The sequence below is a fragment of the Rhagoletis zephyria genome, unplaced genomic scaffold (genome assembly GCF_001687245.7).
Source record: "Rhagoletis zephyria isolate East Lansing unplaced genomic scaffold, Rhagoletis_zephyria_1.1 Rzeph_scaffold_00514, whole genome shotgun sequence".
NCBI lineage: Eukaryota > Metazoa > Arthropoda > Insecta > Diptera > Tephritidae > Rhagoletis > Rhagoletis zephyria.
In genome coordinates this window covers 131,021-149,394 of record NW_016157598.1, presented here as the reverse complement: position 1 = coordinate 149,394, position 18,374 = coordinate 131,021, and the positions used below count along the sequence as shown (strand labels likewise).

Here is an 18,374-nt window from a genome sequence, read left to right as displayed (position 1 = left end):
TTGTTGGCAGTTTGTGCAGCCTTCTGGTCACTCGACGCTTGGCTTTGTCCACCGGAGGATGCAGTATGAACTGCCGGCTAAAATAGCTCGCGCATCGCTCCGGGTTCGACGTAGCATGGTCGCCGAATTTCGAAATTTCGACCCCGTCGTCATGCTTCGTCAGATTGGACAGTGACCTCACGGTTGACCAAAGCTTACTCACACAAGAGGTGAAGTTACAGATCTTCAGATGCTCTTCCCACTTCTTCCGCTTATGTACGTTCACCAGGTGCCGAATCTCCGCGCTAAGATCCCTGATACGGGGATCTACGGGATCGAACTGACGAAGGCCGTTATGCATCCTGCCGGTACGAAGCGAGCTGCAGCAACGGTGATAGCCCTGCGGAACTTACGTTCACCAAGGAGGACGTCGGTTGGTGTGGGGAGCGCAGCGAAGATGTTTTCAGTAAATCCCGCTAAGCCTTTCCAATCAGCTTTAGAAAAGTTGATATAGGTCCGATGTTCCGCGGAAGCAAAGTCGGTTGGTTTATCTATCGAGATGACTATAGGCAGATGCTCTGATGCCAAAGTCAGCATAGGTCGCCATGATATGCTGTTTATCAGACTAGCACTGACTATTGTTATGTCTGGCGAGCTGCAGCAACTGCCCATAATCCTGGTGGGTGCGTCGTCGTTCATTGTGCAGAATGTCGAATCGTCTATCTGCTCAGCCAAGTCAGTTCCCCTACGATCGTTTGACAGGCTTGAGTGACAAAGATCGTGGTGCGCATTAAAGCCACCTATTACCATACGATTTTCACCTCTGAGGAGCGCACCTGTATATATCCTGCAGGGCAGCAGGTGACAGGAGGTATGTACACATTAAAGCTCAACATCGGCTGACCGGATAGCAATGCCCTGACATTCTAGGGTGGTATCCCTGCGGTCGATGTCTGCTTCAATAAGACGATACTGCACGGTGTGGTGCGTGATGAACGCTAAGCCACCACCATTATCTCGCTCACGATCTCGACGGTGCACGTTGTACCCGGCACAATTCAACAATGTTGAATTGCTGTGCAACTTCGTCTCTTGGGCCGCAACTATCAATATACCATGCCTTCCCATGAAGACGGTTATCTCCTCGATCTTGCTCTGAAGCCCGTTACAGTTAAATTGAAGGAGCTTCATGTGGTGCGGGAGACGTGTAGTAATGCGGGGTGTGAGAGATGAGTGTGGCCTTGACGCCATTGGCTGTGTGCGCTGCTGTGGTGGTTGCTGCCCTGTGGTGGTAGTGGGTGGCGTCGCAGTTGGGGTTTGCGACCGTGCAGCGCAACACGGGCCCTCGAAGTTCCTCGTCCAATCTCGCGTGGTGCGCAGACCTGAACATGCCCTAAAGTGGCACCAGCCAAGGCAGGTGTTGCACTTGACTGATGTCACGTTACGGAAAATCCTGGTCTGACATACCGTGCAGATTGTAGGAGGAACCAAAAGTTGTTGGTTGTGGTGCGGTTGTGTATGTTCTGTGGTATGTCGTGGTTGTGGTGTGGTCTATTGCGTTGTTATGTTGTTGTGCTGTGGTGTTTGCATGGAGCTGCTCAGGTCGACTGGGGTTAGCCGTGGAGGCTGCTCCAGCAGCAGGGGCCACAACCGACGTGGTCCACTGCCGATGTGTCCGTAATCCTGAGCAGACTCTGAGGTGACTCCACCCCTCGCAAGCATTGCCTTGACTGAGGTGGAGTTGTGGTGTAGTCGTCTCTGGCATACACAGCAGGTGTAGGTTTCTGGCCCTGGGTTTGACTCGATGCCAGCCCTGAGCAGAAGTATACGTAGCGAATGTAGCCCTATGGACGAACAACTTCTGAGATACTTCGCCGACCTAAACGGGGTTAGATCGCCGAAACAACAGCCCTTGGTCGGGTAAAAACCGAGTCATTCCGGTACGTAGAACCGGCTGTCGTGGGAATGTTCAATATCGTCATCGTCATACGGTCATCGTCAGCCATGTTACTGTTGCGCTGACGATCGTCGACGACGATGACGATATTCAGCAATCCCAAGATGGTTGGTTCTACGCTACCGGATTGACTCGGAGAACCCTCTCCGACCAAGGACCCCATGACCACAGCAGGAACCCCCCAAGTTGTTTGCCATGGGAGCATGACCCACCGGCAAGTCTGCTCCGTATACTTCTGGTCCGCGCCGGAATAGAACAAAATCCCGGACCCTGGATCTGTAGTGTTTGCCACCGCAACATACACGACTCCTCAACTTCAATCCGCTGCAACCGCTGCAACGCCTGGTGCCATCTAAAGGTATGCTCAGGACTTCGGCACCACAGGGAGTGAAGTAACAATTTTGTTGCATCGTGCTGCAACAACCAACACGTAACTCCACACAACCAACACCCGCTCAACGATCAACCAGTAGACCAACTCCAAGCACGCAACATAGGACATCCACCCAGGACAGATGGTTCTCCAGCGTCTGCACCAACCTGATTAGACGCAACACAACATCAGTTAGGTGCAACGCATGCAACAACTGGTGCCACCTAAAGCGCTGCTCAGGCCTAACGCACCACCGAGAATGGAGTACTGGCTTCATTGCAGCCTGTTGCCCAGCCGCACCAAAAGACCCCGTGCCAACGCCACCAACAACACACACGCTGGCGCAAACACCAATCCCACCACTGGTGGCGACGCCTGCGGCCAACCCACCCGGTCAGGGACCGGCACGTCAGGCCCCAAAGGCACCTCAGGCACAGCCACCATCACAGGCAGCGCGCCAGTACTCGCTCACTTCGCGCGTAACCATCATAAGGCCACAATCCACCAAGCTGTTGCAGTTCAATTGCAACGGACTACAAGGTAAGATCGCTGAGATAGTCGGTTTCATGAGAAGGCATAAAATCTCAGTCGCGGCGTTCCAGGAGACCAAACTCCACTCCGGCTTGAGCCTTCAGAGCCAGGACGAGTTCAACGTACTCCGAAGAGACCGCCCCCGGCTTCGCGGGGGCGGCATCGCCTTCATATTGCATAACGCGGTTCAATACCGGCTCATTACTCCCCGAACTGATACCAACGATACATTCATACAGTCAAGGCTTGGCCATCAAGTCGGGAGATACGGAGCTGGAGATCGTCAATGTGTACATACCACCCGCCACCAGCTGCTCAGCTGGATACCACCCCAACATAAGTGCGCTGTTAGAGGGTGTGAACCGGGTAGTGCTAGGTGACTTCAATGCGCCCCATGAACTCTGGCACTCCAATCTGGGCAATGACCAGCGGGGTACACCGCTCGCCGAGCAAATTGACGACTCCACGTTATGCACTGTAAATGATGATGCCCCCTCCAGGGTCGCGGGTGACTTCTATAGCTCGCCAGATATAACTATAGCCAGCGGGGGTCTGATAGACTGCATTGGATGGCAACCAGTGCTTACACTCGTATCAGACTATCTGCCCATAGTAGTCGCGATAGACGAGCCTAGAGATTTTATAACATCCGAAAAATGCTCTTCCACTACCACCATGCGCGCGCGTAGCAAAGCGCAATATCCGCAGGATCATCAACGCAGCAGCCGCTCGCTTCATACCAGCCGGCCTGATCGCTAAAATCCGCCCAGGCTTTCCCACAGAAGCGGCGGGACTCGAAGACGAGCGTGATCGAATCCGCCAGGCTAATCCAGGGGATCCCCGCAAAAGGGATCTCAATAGAGACATTTCGGAATACATGGAATGAGCATATAAAAACCTGCAACCTCTCCAACGGAGCCAGCAAACTATGGTCCATAGTCAAGTCTCTCTCCAATCCAACGAAGCGTAGGGACAATGTCGCTCTCACCTTCGGCACCACCACCACGTCGGATCCGCGGTCGTGCATGTGCTTCTTCAGCCGGCAATTCATTGCACACCCAGAGAGAGACAAACCCCGCCGCAGCCTGCTGCGTAAAGCACACAAGCTTCGCCCCGAAGACACACCACTGTGCTTTACCACCGAAGAGACGCAGGCAGCTGTCAACCACGCCAAGTCATCCAAGGCGTTAGGACCAGACGGAATTTCCATGCAGATGCTGGAAAAGCTAGAACCTGCGGGATTCGAGTATGTGACCGCCGCTTCCAACTTTACATTGTCCACCCTGATCATCCCCGAGATGTGGAAAATGGGTAAGATCATTCCCCTCCCTAAGCCAGGGAAGAAGGCGGACGCAGGAGACTCGTACAGACCCATCTCCCTCTTATCCCGTGGCAAAAACCATGGAAACAATACTCCTCCCCAGCCGGATGAAGCATCTGAAGCTAGCCGAACACCAACATGGATTCCGGCAAATGCACAGCACGATAACAGCATTAAACACCTATACCACACAGATTAGCGAAGGTCTGAACCAACGTCGACCCGGTGATAGGACGGTCCTAGTCGCTGTGGACCTGTCGAAGGCATTTGACACAGTGAACAACGCGACCCTCTGCCAAGACGTCCTGGACTCGTCGCTTTCAGCTCGGACAAAACGGTGGATAACCAGCTATCTGTGTGGTTGTCGGTCATCAGTTGAATTCCGAAACGCCAAGTCTAAGCCGCGTAGAATTAAACAGGAGGTCCCCCAAGGCGGCGTACCCTCCCCGACACGGTTTAATCTCTACATGGCCAACCTCCCTCCGCCGCCAGCAGGAGTAAACTTGGTAAGCTACGCTGATGACTGCACTATAATGGCAACTGGCCCAAACATCGACAGACTTTGCGAACAAATAACCGAATATCTCACCGATCTCTCCAATTTCTTCACTGCAAGGAGCCTCCAAATCTCTGCCGCTATATCCACCGCCACACTCTTTACAACCTGACCCAAGGAGGTGGGGCTAGAACTGGACGTCTTCGTCGATGACGCCAAAATACCGACGACTAATCACCATTAAATCCTGGGAGTGACGTTCGATAGTCTCTTCTCCTTCACCGCGCATGCCCCAGCGACATGCAACAAACTCCGAGCCAGGAACAAAGTCCTCAAATCGCTAGCCGGCAGCACCTGGGGAGCCAATAAAGAAACTCTGCTCGCGACCTACAAGGCAATTAGCCGGTCAGTGGCGAACTACGCGACACCAGTGTGGACGGCGGGGAAAAGCGACACCCAATAGAGGAACCTCCAAACCTGCCAGAACGCAGCTCTACGTACGGCTACAGGTTGTCATCTCATGTCATCCGAGCATCACCTCCATGAAGAAAGCCAGATGCTGGCGGTTTAATAACATAACACCATGTTGTCGAAGCAATACTTCGTGGGCTAACATCCAGGAAATCACCCCAACAATGCCTTGCTTCGAAACGAACCGCCCCCACGACACGTGAGGCGACACCTGCACGACTGGAAGGCAGACATTGAGCCGTACGTAGACCAGCACCTCTTCACGTGCACCTGCTACCCTACGACCCTGACACCAGCAGCGCTCTGGACCACGCCTATCGACGCTGCCCGCTTTCTCGGCCTAAGGCTTACAGAGTCGGAGGATGAAGACGACGATACACGACAGTCGGGTCTACGTAACCGGAACGACCCAGATTTATATCTGGCCAAGGACTGTCACTCCAGCAACACTCCCCAAAATCTCTTTGGGGAATTTGTATGCTGTTACAACAACAACAACGATACATGACTTAATCTGGGGGGTTGAGCACTGCTGCTACAACAACAACATAACGATATTCAGCATAGGGCCGATTATTATTATTATTCAAATTTCGAACAAATGGACAAGCAAAGTATATTTTATAGAGTCAAAAAGTTTCAATAAACTTCCATCATAGTTCAACCTTTTCCCTAACATAAAATAATAAGATAACATTTTTCCTCATATTTTCTTCCATTCTTGGACGCCAAATTTGAGCACTACCATAAATAAAACGTATCTGGGTGAAGAAGGTAAAGCTGCTATTAAAAACCATTTTTTCAGAATATTCTGAATTGTAGAGAAATTTTAAAGAATTCGTAAAGATCTCATATAATTTTTTTACGGAATTTCGGAAGAAAATCGGCAAAGCAATGAAAATAATGCTGCTAGGTTTGTGAAGAATTTCTCGCAGATTTTTTTTCGTAAACAAATCTTTGCAGAAATGAGATACTCCTAAAGATTTCGTTAAGATTTGGGGAACTTTGGTTTGCAAGGAAGGCATGATATGAGCTCACGGCGATATACTATGTGCCAAGGCACATTGAACAGGTAGTAAGCAGCTGATTTGATATTTTTTCCAATTTATTTGGTCTCGAAGATGTCAAATATTTTCAATTTTTTCTCACAATAATCCAAATTTGTTAAAATCTATTTGCATGTGAAATCAATTTCCATGTAAAACAGGCGATTGAATAGCAGCTTTTGGAACGTTCGCCCAACTCAGCGGCACAACCGCTGATTACTGGGCCTTGCTAAGGATGGATCAATGCTTCGAGAAGCCAACGAAATTCAAATTTTTATATTCAATTCTTTAAATTTTTATTTTTGTTATATCTCACATGGCCCGCTTTGATTTAGAAGAAAAAATCAGACCAGCATTTGATACTTTCTATGCCAGAAGCAACAACAAAATTCACGCAAATGTTGTTTTTGCTTAAATGCTACTACCTGTTTGATATCACTTGCTAAGTGCTTCACAAAGTAACAAGTTAGCCAGGCCAATAACAAATCAAAGACTGCTTCATAAATAAGCTGTAATAACGAGCTCGTTTATGTTTCAACTTTTTCTAATTCCTTTTACTGAGTTGACCAGCTCTTATGGGCTTTGAAATGGGCATATCTGCTCTTGTACATCTTTGTTCATACCTCACATTACCCTTTTTCGACTTTAACGGTTTTTGTTTATATGCACCGAGTTATTATAATGACAAGTATTATTTTCTATAAGCTTACTCGCAGAACAGCAGCCATTTGTATTTCGCCTATTTTAAACTGTGTGCAATAATTCAAATGATGTAAAATGGTCTCCTCAGCTTCTCGCAGTTCCTTGTCGGAATAGGCATCTAATAAATAATAACAATTTAGTAATGGCAATAAAACATCTTAGCAATACAAACCTATGCTATCAAAGTCGGTTGAATTGCTTTGCATATCAGCAAACAATTTCTTATAATAAAAACGGTGAAAATATTTTTCGAAAGCGAGAAGTAATATCATAATTTCTGAACATGTTGAGCACATAGAAAATAACTGAAAAGCCAACGCGGGCAGCTCGGTAGGAGACAAAGTTTGTAGCATTACACCAAACTTATTTAGTACTGCAATCTTTTCAGCACTTTTTAATCCTAGTCCCCTAAGATTATCCAAAATGGAATGGTTATACATATATATCTAGTTGCATTTCTTAATTTTACTTACTTAAACAAATCTGCAAGCGGCGTTAGAATCTCTATCGGCCACCGCAAAGATGTCAAGCTACTTATTATGTTTGCACGGTATTCACTTCCTCTCATTGGTATACCATTTACAAATATCTGCGGATGTTGGGCCAAAAGATTCAGAACATCCGGTAGTAAATCTTTCCAGCTAATAATATAAAAATATAATTTATAATATATGAACTTTTAAAATAAATTAAAATTTACCATATATATTTACGATCTCCCATCCGTACACCATCGATACATATTTCCAGAATTTCAATCAATTGTTTTGATGGAAACGTGGATAGGTGATGGCACAATCTAATTACCACATCATAAGTTTGTTTGTAGCTCAACTCTACCGTTTGTAATGTATCTAACATACATTTAACACAAGCAAAGCGCTTTTGAAGGACATCTGGGCTAGTATATCCAAAACTAAGCCCTTCAAGAAGATAACTCCAAAAGGATATACAATCATTCCGACCAAATTTCGACTTTAAGATATCAACCAACTGTAACAATTCAGTCAAAACGATTGCATATATGTATTTTAAATAGTTCATTTACCGCCGTTGTGTTAGTTTCCTCTACCAATCTTTGCAATTCCAGGTGATTCTTCTTTTCGCCGAATTCACCAATTAAAGACTCCACAGATTTTCCCTTTCTGTCTATGCGCAGAATACTCGACAACTCACAATTTTTATCTACAGCAAACATTTTACGAGTTGTTAAAATTATTTAAAAACGTAAATGAGAATAGTGCGAATTGCGCGCCCATGATTCAATAATAAAAGGTTTGATAAACTGACAGTTGTCTCTCTCGCACCGCTCCCTTCATGGTGAAATGAACTATCTATCGTTCCTGCACTAACACATTACACGCAGATATCCATAATGTCATTGGTATTAGTTACAACAAACACATCATTTTGACGTAATGCCCTCTACGGCGAAAAACTCAGCTGTTGACCCAACACCACTAGTGATAGAACGATAGAGATTGTCGATACTTTTCATGAGTACTGAGAAGTATCGAGTACTCGATACTTTTTAACATGTTCTGTGAGTATCGCGATACAAAAAAATATCGAGGTTTTAAGAACTTTTTTTATTGGCTGCATTTCTTTATTCATTCTGAACGTTTGGAATAAACTTTTTTGTTTATTTATTCTTTAGAACGTTCCTGATGATATGTTGACGTATATTTCAAACGCATTCTGTTTATTCCGGCTGTGAAATGGGATTATCCGGAATGTATAAAGAAACGCAGCCATTTAAAAATAAACAAAAACCCATATGAAAAATTTCGCTCTTTCAATTACAAAATGTTTGAAAATTACCCAAAAACATTGTGGCGAGCGTTCGAAAATTATCTTCCACATCCAATATGAATGTCGTGAAAAAGAACATAACGACTAAAAAAAACTAGCATAGAAAAACGGCTTTAACCGTAGAACTCCACAGGCGAACACCAATGGCCTGCCAACTGTTATTTTGACGAGCAATGTGATTGCAAGTTTATGTGGGGGGCACTTTGATGTCTTGAAATAACCATTTGCCGTATGACGCCACTAGACAACATTCTTTCAATTTCGGTGTTTAAAAACATTTAAATCTTAAAAAAAATTGGCTGAATAATTTCCTAAAACGTTATCATAAATAATCCAATAGGGAACAGATTTTTATTTTGATTTAATATCAGAATTTCATCGATGTTACCAAATGAAAATATGGCTGTCATACTATCGAATTGCCTGCAATAGATGTCAAGCAATAAGCGCTGACATATATTACAGCACATGAGAATTAGGCGGTCTCCATTAGAAATATATTTTGTGGCATGGTTATCACGACATCAGTGTTTTCCTGTACAGACAGGGTCTCAGTCATTTTTTTTTTTAAATAGGACTCCTGAAGGGGTTCAAAAAAATTATTCGTCGGATCATTTCAGAAAGTCCTTGAACAAATGAAGCAGTAAAAATTAAAAATAATATATGTTTGATGACAAAGATATATACCTATACCTAAGTAGGCCATTATCTAAGAAAAATTACGTGATGGAACAAAACTAAGAATGCATTCTATCTACATTTGAATATTAATTAATGGCGTTATAAATCTCTTTTTTAGAAAATTTCAAAAGTTAAAAAATTACGTACAGTGTAATTGGAAGCCAATCACTCATTAACCTCTTCTAATTAAAAAAAGTGTAGTATTTTTTAGCGAAAAATGTGTTTGAAGGCCCTAAAACCAATTTTTGAGTGCTGTATGCATAACAAAATGCATAGCCAAAACAAGCGCGAAAAATATCTCCCATACAACGTCGTTGAAAATTTTTCGCGATAACTTTATCGCAATAAGCTGTTGTGAGTGATGGCGAATGGATTACTTGCATCGTTTTTTCCATTTATGAGAGGCCGACATGGACAATGCTCGGACTTATTATATTCGAGTGAGAGGAAACCTCTTTGTTTTTTCGATCGCGAATGCAAAGCAGCGGAAATTTGTTTGCCGATCGCATTCCGAATGTGAGAGATGATAAATTTGTTTGCATTTTTCATTTGGAATATTATCGATCATGATAAATTTCATAAATGAATGAAAACGAATTATCATAAATGAGAACTTCCGTACCCTGGCTAATGCAGCGTTTTTGCTGCATTTAAAATGCAACATTTAGCACTTTCGAACATATGTTTTCGAAGAGCGTTCATGCTATCGCATTTAGCAAATGTACATTTACGCGAGTTCGAAATCGTATGCTTTTGACAAACAGCCGTGTTCCAGTCGCTTATTCAGATCCGTATCTATTACGATAAATTCTCACGGAAAAGATAATGTCCAAAAATCCCTACTGAAAAGGAAAAAATAAATTCTAAACCGAAAATTCAATACAAAAACTTGAATTATTTTAACCATAACCAAACATTTGTTTGTGTATATATTCATTTGTCGGTGCTGTCAATTATAATTTCCACACTTAATTAGGAAACAAAACAAACGGAGTTGATCACAAATTAATCCAGATTTCTATCAGCATCATATCGATGTTTAATTTGCGTAACTTTTCTTTATCCAAATAATGTAAAATAATAAATGAAATCTCGATCGGCGATCACTGAAACGCAGCTAGCGACTGTATACTCGAAAAAGCAATGTTGCCACTTCTTCTCATTAAACCATGTTCGAATCGTGGAAATTTTGGAAGATCACAGGGTTGCTTTTAGCATTTAGATTCTAAATGCAAAAATGGAGTTGCATTTAGTTGCATTTAGGTGACGAATTTTGTATGGATAAATGTACATTTAGAGTAGCATTTAGAGCTAAATGCACTAAATGTGCTTTTACGCGTAAGCAAAAACAGCCCATAAAACAGTTTGAGATGGAATGACATAGCGCAAACCCTTAATTGTGTTGACATGACATAGAAATGCATACAATTTTAGAAAACGACCTTTTTACAGAAAATGTTGAATTTCGCAGTACTTTAGTAGATACATATCGTCGTTTAAAGTACAAAACCGCGTATGGTCATTCTGCAAAACCTCGTAACTGGCATTGGCTGCCAAAAATTGGATTTGCTCACACAAGCTCTTGGCTCAATCCTTATCCATTCGTCCTGAAATATACTAGCCAGAAACGCGATTGCTTTATAAAAAAAAGAGAACCATTTTGAAATATGAGTGTTCTTACTCTCTAGAAAATAAGTTCACATACGCGGTCTTGCATTATCTTGATACGCTGATTTGTACTTTAAACGACGATATGCATATGGGGAATTGGTACATGAGGTCAAAATTGAGAATCTCATAACCAAAGTACTTAACATTTTTACAGTAGTACTGTAATACTAAATGTATATTAAAGATGAATTCTTTTTTGGCAAAAAGAAATATAGGCGTGGTGTACGGTTCGGCTGTTTATTGAACTCTGAACCAAAAAAGTGCATACAATTCATATTTTCCTACACAGGTACTCTTATAGCCACCTAAGTTTGTTTACTGGATATACTGAGAAACAAAGCTTCTCAGCGGTGAAAACTATACTATTGTGAACAACCTAAAGGAGCGAAATTCACAATAGCGCTATTCCTCATCGAATGACCGCCATAATACCAAATGAAAATTCGTTCGATCAGCACTTTCCATGAACGAAAGACACAAGATCACGTAAGAACAAGAGAGTGAAAAAAGTCGATTTTTTTAGCGGGTTCTACGCCATCTTGTTTCACTGGAAAACGAGCGAAAAGTAAACAAAGCAAAGAAAACAACGAAAACCAAAATTAGCCAAAATTATTGTCAGCCACTTTAAACGCACAATTTAGGTAAAATGATGCAACAAAATGCTTTAAAATGTGTTGTCATGTTGAATTAACTCTTCTTTACTTGAATAAAAGTGTAAAATAGTGGTGCTTGTGATGTAAACAAACGCTCAGCTGACGAACCCGCTTTCACAAACTTTTTTCTCAAAACCAGTTACAAATACAACGTCGCGTTCTTACGTGATCTTGTATGTTTGGTTCATGAGCACTTTCGACCACAGTCGAAGATCGAATGCAATTCATAATAGGGCACTGTCACACGGTCAGTATTTCTTGACGTGATCCCAGTATCGCGATATTTATTGACGGTGTAGCATGCAGTATTGATGGATCGTGATCCATATCGCAAAATTTCTAAAAAAATATAAAGCTCGATCGCGGATCGCAATATTGTCAATAGATATTGAGCGAGTAGCACTTTCAAAAAGCGATCCAAAAATTTCGTCTGTACATCTTGTACTCTCATAATGCGAACATCGAAAACGTATTCGCTATGCTTTCGTTCTCGTTGCTTAAAACCTTTCGAAACAAATTGAAAAAATTTTTATTAACATGGGAAATTTTAAAATAATTGTGGAAAGCGTTATCTGCAAATTATTAATACAAAATAAAAATATTTTATCGCACATATATAATACTCTTATATTGGCAATAAGAGCTAGTACCGTCCGAAAACACTACAGTACAGATATATCAATATCAATATCATTGAGAAATTAGCTTACTGCCAATATAGAAGTATTACATATATATTTTCTCGCATCATAATAAGTGTTCACCACAAAAATTATTATACTGACCGTGTGACAGGGCCCATAGGGGCCCAAAAATACAATCACAGTGGCAACCTTGATTATCTTTCATTGTTTATTTTCTTTTTACGTGATTTTGTTATGCTTTTAAATATTTGCTTTTGTTTGTGAAAATCGGTTGGTGACTCACCTAGTATTTATTTTTTGATATACAATTCTACTTAACGAGAAATGTTTAATAATTTTTTTGGAAAGAAGCCAACAGTCAAAGAACAGCAAAGGGAAAATGACAAGAATTTACGGAAAGCAACTCGTGATATAGAGCGCGAACGCCGTAAGCTGGAAGAAGAGGAAAAAAAACTGCAACAAGAAATTAAACGAGCCGCGGCGCAAGGTAACAACGATGTCTGCCGTATATTGGCAAAACAACTTATAGAGATTCGTAAACAAAAGTCTCGAACGTTTGCCGCTACTAGCAAAATCACCTCCATTGGTTATCAGAACAAAAATATTGGAACAAATGTCGTGCTTGCAGATGCCATGGGTACAACAGCAAAAACAATGGGCGATATGAACAAGGTTATGCGCCCCGAGAGTATAGCAGCCAATGTTCGGGACTTCCAAAAAGCAAATATGCACATGGAAATGACAGACGAAATGATAAACGATACGCTAGATGACATGTTGACCGAGTCGGGAGATGAGGAAGAAAGTGACGCCATTGTTAACAAGGTTCTGGATGAAATCGGAATTGAAATATCGGGTAAAATGGCAAGCATCCCTGCTACAGGTTCCGGAGATTTGGAAAAAAGTTCACGCACGGAAAAGGATATTGAGGCACAATTGGCAAAGCTACGGTCCTCTTAGATAGTATAATGAAAATAGAAATAAAGTTAATGTTTTAATTCATAATTGCTTTACAATCGTGTGAAAATATCTACATATGTACATACGTATATGCATGGTCTTTTGAAACAATGGGCCTGTTCGACGCACGTAATAAAATCGGCAATATTGCAGCACTGATGAAAACTTGCAGTACTGTTGCGACTTTCCAACTGATAAAACTTTGCTAGAAATTCACACCGAACGTGATACTTCAATAATGCGCGCAACGCTGCGGTTGTGATGGCATCTCGAACAAGCCCAGTAGATTAAGAAAATCGGAACCTTTTCGTTCTTCATTAAGAGACTTATTCGTTTTTAAAAAGCATTCCTTCGTCGGTCGTATAATTTTAAGAGTTAAATAAAAGAAAATACAACAATTTTTTATTAACCATGTTGAACTAACAAAAATTCTGAGTATTTAGCATACATTTAACTTAGTAGGCCTATGTAGTATGGACATTAAATCCACCCAAACTTTTTGCTTTTTAAACGGCAATCACGGAGTCCATCGTAGTCGGAATTTTAGCGAAATCTACGCAAACGCTATTACTAAATCCGAATAGCCACGAACGTCTATATACATACTTTGAATGCATACGTTCGTAGCAATTCAGTCATCGCATTTTCGTAGATTTCACGAAAATCGCAATTCGATGGATTCAGCGATAGCCGAGAATAGCCTTACTGCTCCCGTATTTCACGAACAACCTGACCCCAGCAAAGCATAAGCATGGTTTTCATATAGTGCACAGTACAACAACAGCACTTAACGCCATAAACACTCAGATAACTCAAGGCCTTAACCGAAACCGCCCCTGTGAGAGAACTATTCTAGTAGCGTTGGACCTGTCCAAGGCGTTCGACACTGTCAGTCATTCAACGCTACTAGAATATATAGAGGCCTCCTCACCCCACAGGTGGTCCGCGAATTACCTGATTACCGCGATTGTCAACAAAGTACAGAGCCGCAACAATGTCCTCAAGTCGCTGGCCGGCAGCACTTGGGGCAAAGATAAAGAAACGTTGTTGGCAACATACAAGGCAATTGGCCGACCGGTTCTAAACTATGCAGCACCCGTGTGGTCGCCTGGGACTAGCAGGAGGCAGTGGATGAAGCTACAGACTTGTCAGAACACGGCACTACGAACAGCGACGGGATGACTCCTGATGACGCCCCAACATCACCTACACGACGAGGCCCAGATGCTCCCAGTCAAGGAGCATAATACAATGCTCTGTAAGCAGTTCCTTGTGGCGAGCCACAGACGTGGTCATCCCAGCAAACAGCGGCTTGCAGAAGAGCCTTCGCCCAGGCACGTCAGGAGGCATCTCTACGAACTGACGGACGAAGTCCAGAGGTTCATTAAACAAACTGTGGACCCGTCGGCTTATCGACAGGCCCTGAACGGCAGTCACAGGGTGTCAGTCTCGAGTCATGTACCGGACATTGACGAGACGGAGCTTCATCTGCATCGGAAGACAAAAAACAATAGCCCAACTTCGCTCTGGCTATGCAGCAGGTTAAACTCATACCTGAACAGACTAAACGCAGATGTACCAAATGAGTGTCCGGCATGCGGAGAGACACCTCATCACTCGAAAAATCTCTTCGTATCCCCGAAAACCCGACAACACTAACGCCTTTGTCCCTGTGGACCGACCGAATTGAGGCTGCACGCTTCTTAGGATTACCGTTAGTGGAACTTGACGACAACGACTGAGATATTAACCGATCTGGGCGGGGTTGTTGTAATCGCTACAACAACAACAATATTCATCTAACATCTATTACAAATTAATATACATATCGTCGTTTAAAGTACACAACCGCGTATGTAAGGTAGCATAAATTATTTTCTAGAGTAAAAACACTCATATTTCAAAATGGTGCTCTTTTTTATATAGCACTCGCATTTCTGGCTAGTATATTTCAGGACGAATGCATAAGGCTTGAGCCAAGAGCTTCGGTGAGCAAATCCAATTTTTGTCAAAAAATGTCAGTTAGGCGGTTCTGCAGAACGACGATACGCGGTTTTAACCGACAATATGTATATATTTACAAGTCATAATAATGATTAAATTATTATATATTAAAATACACCTTCAACAAAAATTTGGAAGGCTTAGTACCAAAAACAACGGATAACATGCCTCTTTTTAAAAGGCCCTACCTGTTTTTTATACTCATTTTATAATAAAGCCTATGCTGAATATCGCCATCGTCATCGTCATCGTCGACGATCGTCAGCGCATCAGTAACATGGCTTACAATGGCCGTATCGCCACTTTTACTGACGATGACGATATTCAACATAGGGCGGAATGTCTTTTGCTTCCCCTGTAAAATTAAAACAATTGTTTGTTAGGGCCTTTTTGAATTAAGATGATGATATGTTAGTTACCGCCAAGAAGTTACATATTTTGAATCTGTGGTATTTTAATAGGTGTATGGAATCATAAAAGGTTGTTGTTGTAGCGGCTACAACAACCCCGCCCAGATCGGTTAATATTTCAGTCGTTGTCGTCAAGTTCCACTAACGGCAGCCCTAAGCGTGCAGCCGCCATAGGGTCGGTCCACAAGGATAAAGGCGTTAGGGTTGTCGGGTTTCCGGGCATGCGAAGAGATGTTTCGAGTCGTGAGGGTCTCTCCGCATGCCGCACACTCATTTGGCACATCCGCTTTTGGTCTGCTCAGGTATGAGTTTAATGTACTGCAGTAGCCAGAGCGAAGTTGGGCTATTGTCATCATATTGTCATATCATAAAAGGTCTCAAGATGGCTGCGTTATGTAAATATATACTTTAGGGTGGAGTAATTTAAAATCTAAAGGAGTGTATAGCATATTCCAATTCTACGTTCGATTCGAAAATGACGTTTGACCCTCTTCCAATTCAAAAATTCGCGCGAATTTCACACATCATACATTACATTATTTCGATATATTTTTTTCGAAATTCTTCATTTTCTATTTATTATTTATTTTTAATTTCGACGTTTTAAATTTCGACATATCGTACCGGATCCTTATTACAATTGTAATAGCACGGGTTTGATTTAAAGTCGTCCTGACATACCACCAGATGCAACAATTGTTTCTCCTGTTATATATGTCGCATCATTAGACACTAGAAAAGATACGATACCAGCCATTTCCTCTGGAGTGCCTAGTCTTCTCATAGGTATCCTTGATAGTGCAAGCTCGTTAGCAGACTCACTTTCATACAGCTTTGAGAAAAATAATTAAAAACTGCGACGGGTTTTGGGTTTAAGTAAATATTACCGCTTTTGAAAATTTAGTTTTAATAATCCCTGGAGCTAAACAATTAACGCGTATTCCTTCAGGTGCCAAATCTTTTGCCGCGGCTTTGGTTAATCCAATCAAAGCCGTTTTGCTTACAGAATATGCGCCTAACAACTGAAAAAACACATCATTTAATTAAAAAAACTCAAACAAGTAAATCTTTACCTCAAATGCATCATATCCTGCGATAGAAGACACGAAAACTATACTAGAATTTTTTTCTTTTCGTAAGTACGGCAAAGCTTCCTTCGCTAGCAAATAAGAAGACTTTACATTTACATCAAATATTTTGTCCCAAACGCCCTCGTCGCACTCCAAAACTGCACCCACTGCTGGGTTGGTGGCAGCATTGGATACCAATATATTCAATTTTCCATATTTACGTATTGTTTCGTCGAAAAGACGTTGGCGATCTTTTGAATCTCCTACGTGACATTTTAAACCAATAACATTAAGATTTAATCTGCGTAGACGATCAACGGCACTATCCACGTTTACTTCTTTACGGCTGCTTATAACTACAGATGCACCATCTTCGGCAAGACGTTTGGCAATTGAAAATCCAATGCTATACAAAGTGAGCGCATTAGAGAAAAGGTTTAGTTTTTATAGTAATTTATGTATATGCGCACATAATTGTTATACTTACCCTTCTGTAGAAGCAGTGACAACTGCAACTTTCCCTTCTAATCGCCTCATATTTTTATCCGTAGCAGAAGGAACATTATTGCCTGATAAGCGTTTGTGGCAATGATTTATTGCAACACCCGATTTATCAGCTGTATGACAAAGATTTTATAAAAAATATTTCTAAACGACCTTTAAACCTTATAAGCTGTAACTTACTTCCAGTGCATCCAGGAAAAGCTTTTGATACTATCTGTTTTCTGACAAGTAGCATTGTAAAAAAAAAAACTATATATATATACTACTGGTTTTTCCTTGTACGTATCTCCAAATTAGGCTCTTTTATATATTTTTTGCGGTCTTGGTTTGTTGTGACCCTCAACAGTCAAATTATTTCAACACGTACTTGATAGTTGCAAGTGCAAGTTGCATGTGACAACACAACAAACATTTAGGTTTGAGCATGGTGGAATAATAACACCATGGGTTTGAGCTCAACTTGAGATTAAGTTGAGGACTAAACGCCCGTCCACACATGAATCAAAAACACAGATCACGTAAGAACGCGACGTTGTATTTGTAACTGGTTTTGAGAAAAAAGCTTGCGAAAGCGGGTTCGTCAGATGAGCGTTTGTTTACATCACAAGTACCACTATTTTACACTTTTATTCAAGTAAAGAAGAGTTAATTCAACATGACAACACATTTTAAAGCATTTTGTTGCATCATTTTACCTAAATTGTGCGTTTAAAGTGGCTGACAATAATTTTGGCTAATTTTGGTTTTCGTTGTTTTCTTTGCTTTGTTTACTTTTCGCTCGTTTTCCAGTGAAACAAGATGGCGTAGAACCCGCTAAAAATCGACTTTTCTCACTCTCTTGTTTTTACGTGATCTTGTGTCTTTCGTTCATTCCGTCCACATAGAACTTTGGCGTCGCGTTAGCGTTGGCGTCGTTTCAACAGCTGACTATGAATACATGAATTCAAATGCAGCCGTCCACATAGCCAAAATTCTACGACGCTCACGCCAACACAAAGCAAAAAGATGGCCAACTCTCAACTTTTCGCGTGCGTCGCTCGTCAGCTGTTGCGAATAAATAACATTATGTGAAATATTTTTCTTTCTAAT

At 42.0% G+C, this 18,374-nt stretch overlaps 3 protein-coding genes across 3 annotated transcripts in view; 1 reads left to right on the top strand and 2 right to left on the bottom strand.

The window, feature by feature from the left end:
- The window catches only part of FANCI (Fanconi anemia complementation group I), a 43,714-nt gene extending 35,482 nt beyond the window's left edge, over positions 1-8,232 (bottom strand). The window contains exons 1-5 of the mRNA XM_017612227.1: positions 7,925-8,232; positions 7,577-7,869; positions 7,350-7,517; positions 7,049-7,284; positions 6,885-6,994 (exon numbers count right to left, since the gene is read on the bottom strand). Of these exons, the coding sequence (XP_017467716.1) occupies positions 6,885-6,994; positions 7,049-7,284; positions 7,350-7,517; positions 7,577-7,869; positions 7,925-8,074 (957 nt within the window). The 5' untranslated portion in view covers positions 8,075-8,232. The remainder of the gene's footprint in view (positions 1-6,884; positions 6,995-7,048; positions 7,285-7,349; positions 7,518-7,576; positions 7,870-7,924) is intronic.
- A 4,353-nt stretch (positions 8,233-12,585) lies between these two features.
- Positions 12,586-13,716, top strand: CHMP2B (Charged multivesicular body protein 2b). Its single transcript, XM_017612226.1, has one exon. The coding sequence runs from the start codon at positions 12,662-12,664 to the stop codon at positions 13,295-13,297; it is 636 nt and encodes a 211-aa protein (XP_017467715.1). The 5' UTR covers positions 12,586-12,661; the 3' UTR covers positions 13,298-13,716.
- Positions 13,717-16,230: 2,514 nt separating this feature from the next.
- On the bottom strand, positions 16,231-17,708 carry Dhrs4 (Dehydrogenase/reductase 4). Its single transcript, XM_017612237.1, has 5 exons — positions 17,466-17,708; positions 17,269-17,398; positions 16,785-17,187; positions 16,599-16,733; positions 16,231-16,543 (listed from the first exon to the last, which is right to left on the bottom strand). Exons 1-5 carry the CDS (start codon positions 17,518-17,520, stop codon positions 16,373-16,375), a joined length of 894 nt encoding a protein of 297 aa, XP_017467726.1. The 5' UTR covers positions 17,521-17,708; the 3' UTR covers positions 16,231-16,372.
- Between the last annotated feature and the right edge of the window lie 666 nt (positions 17,709-18,374).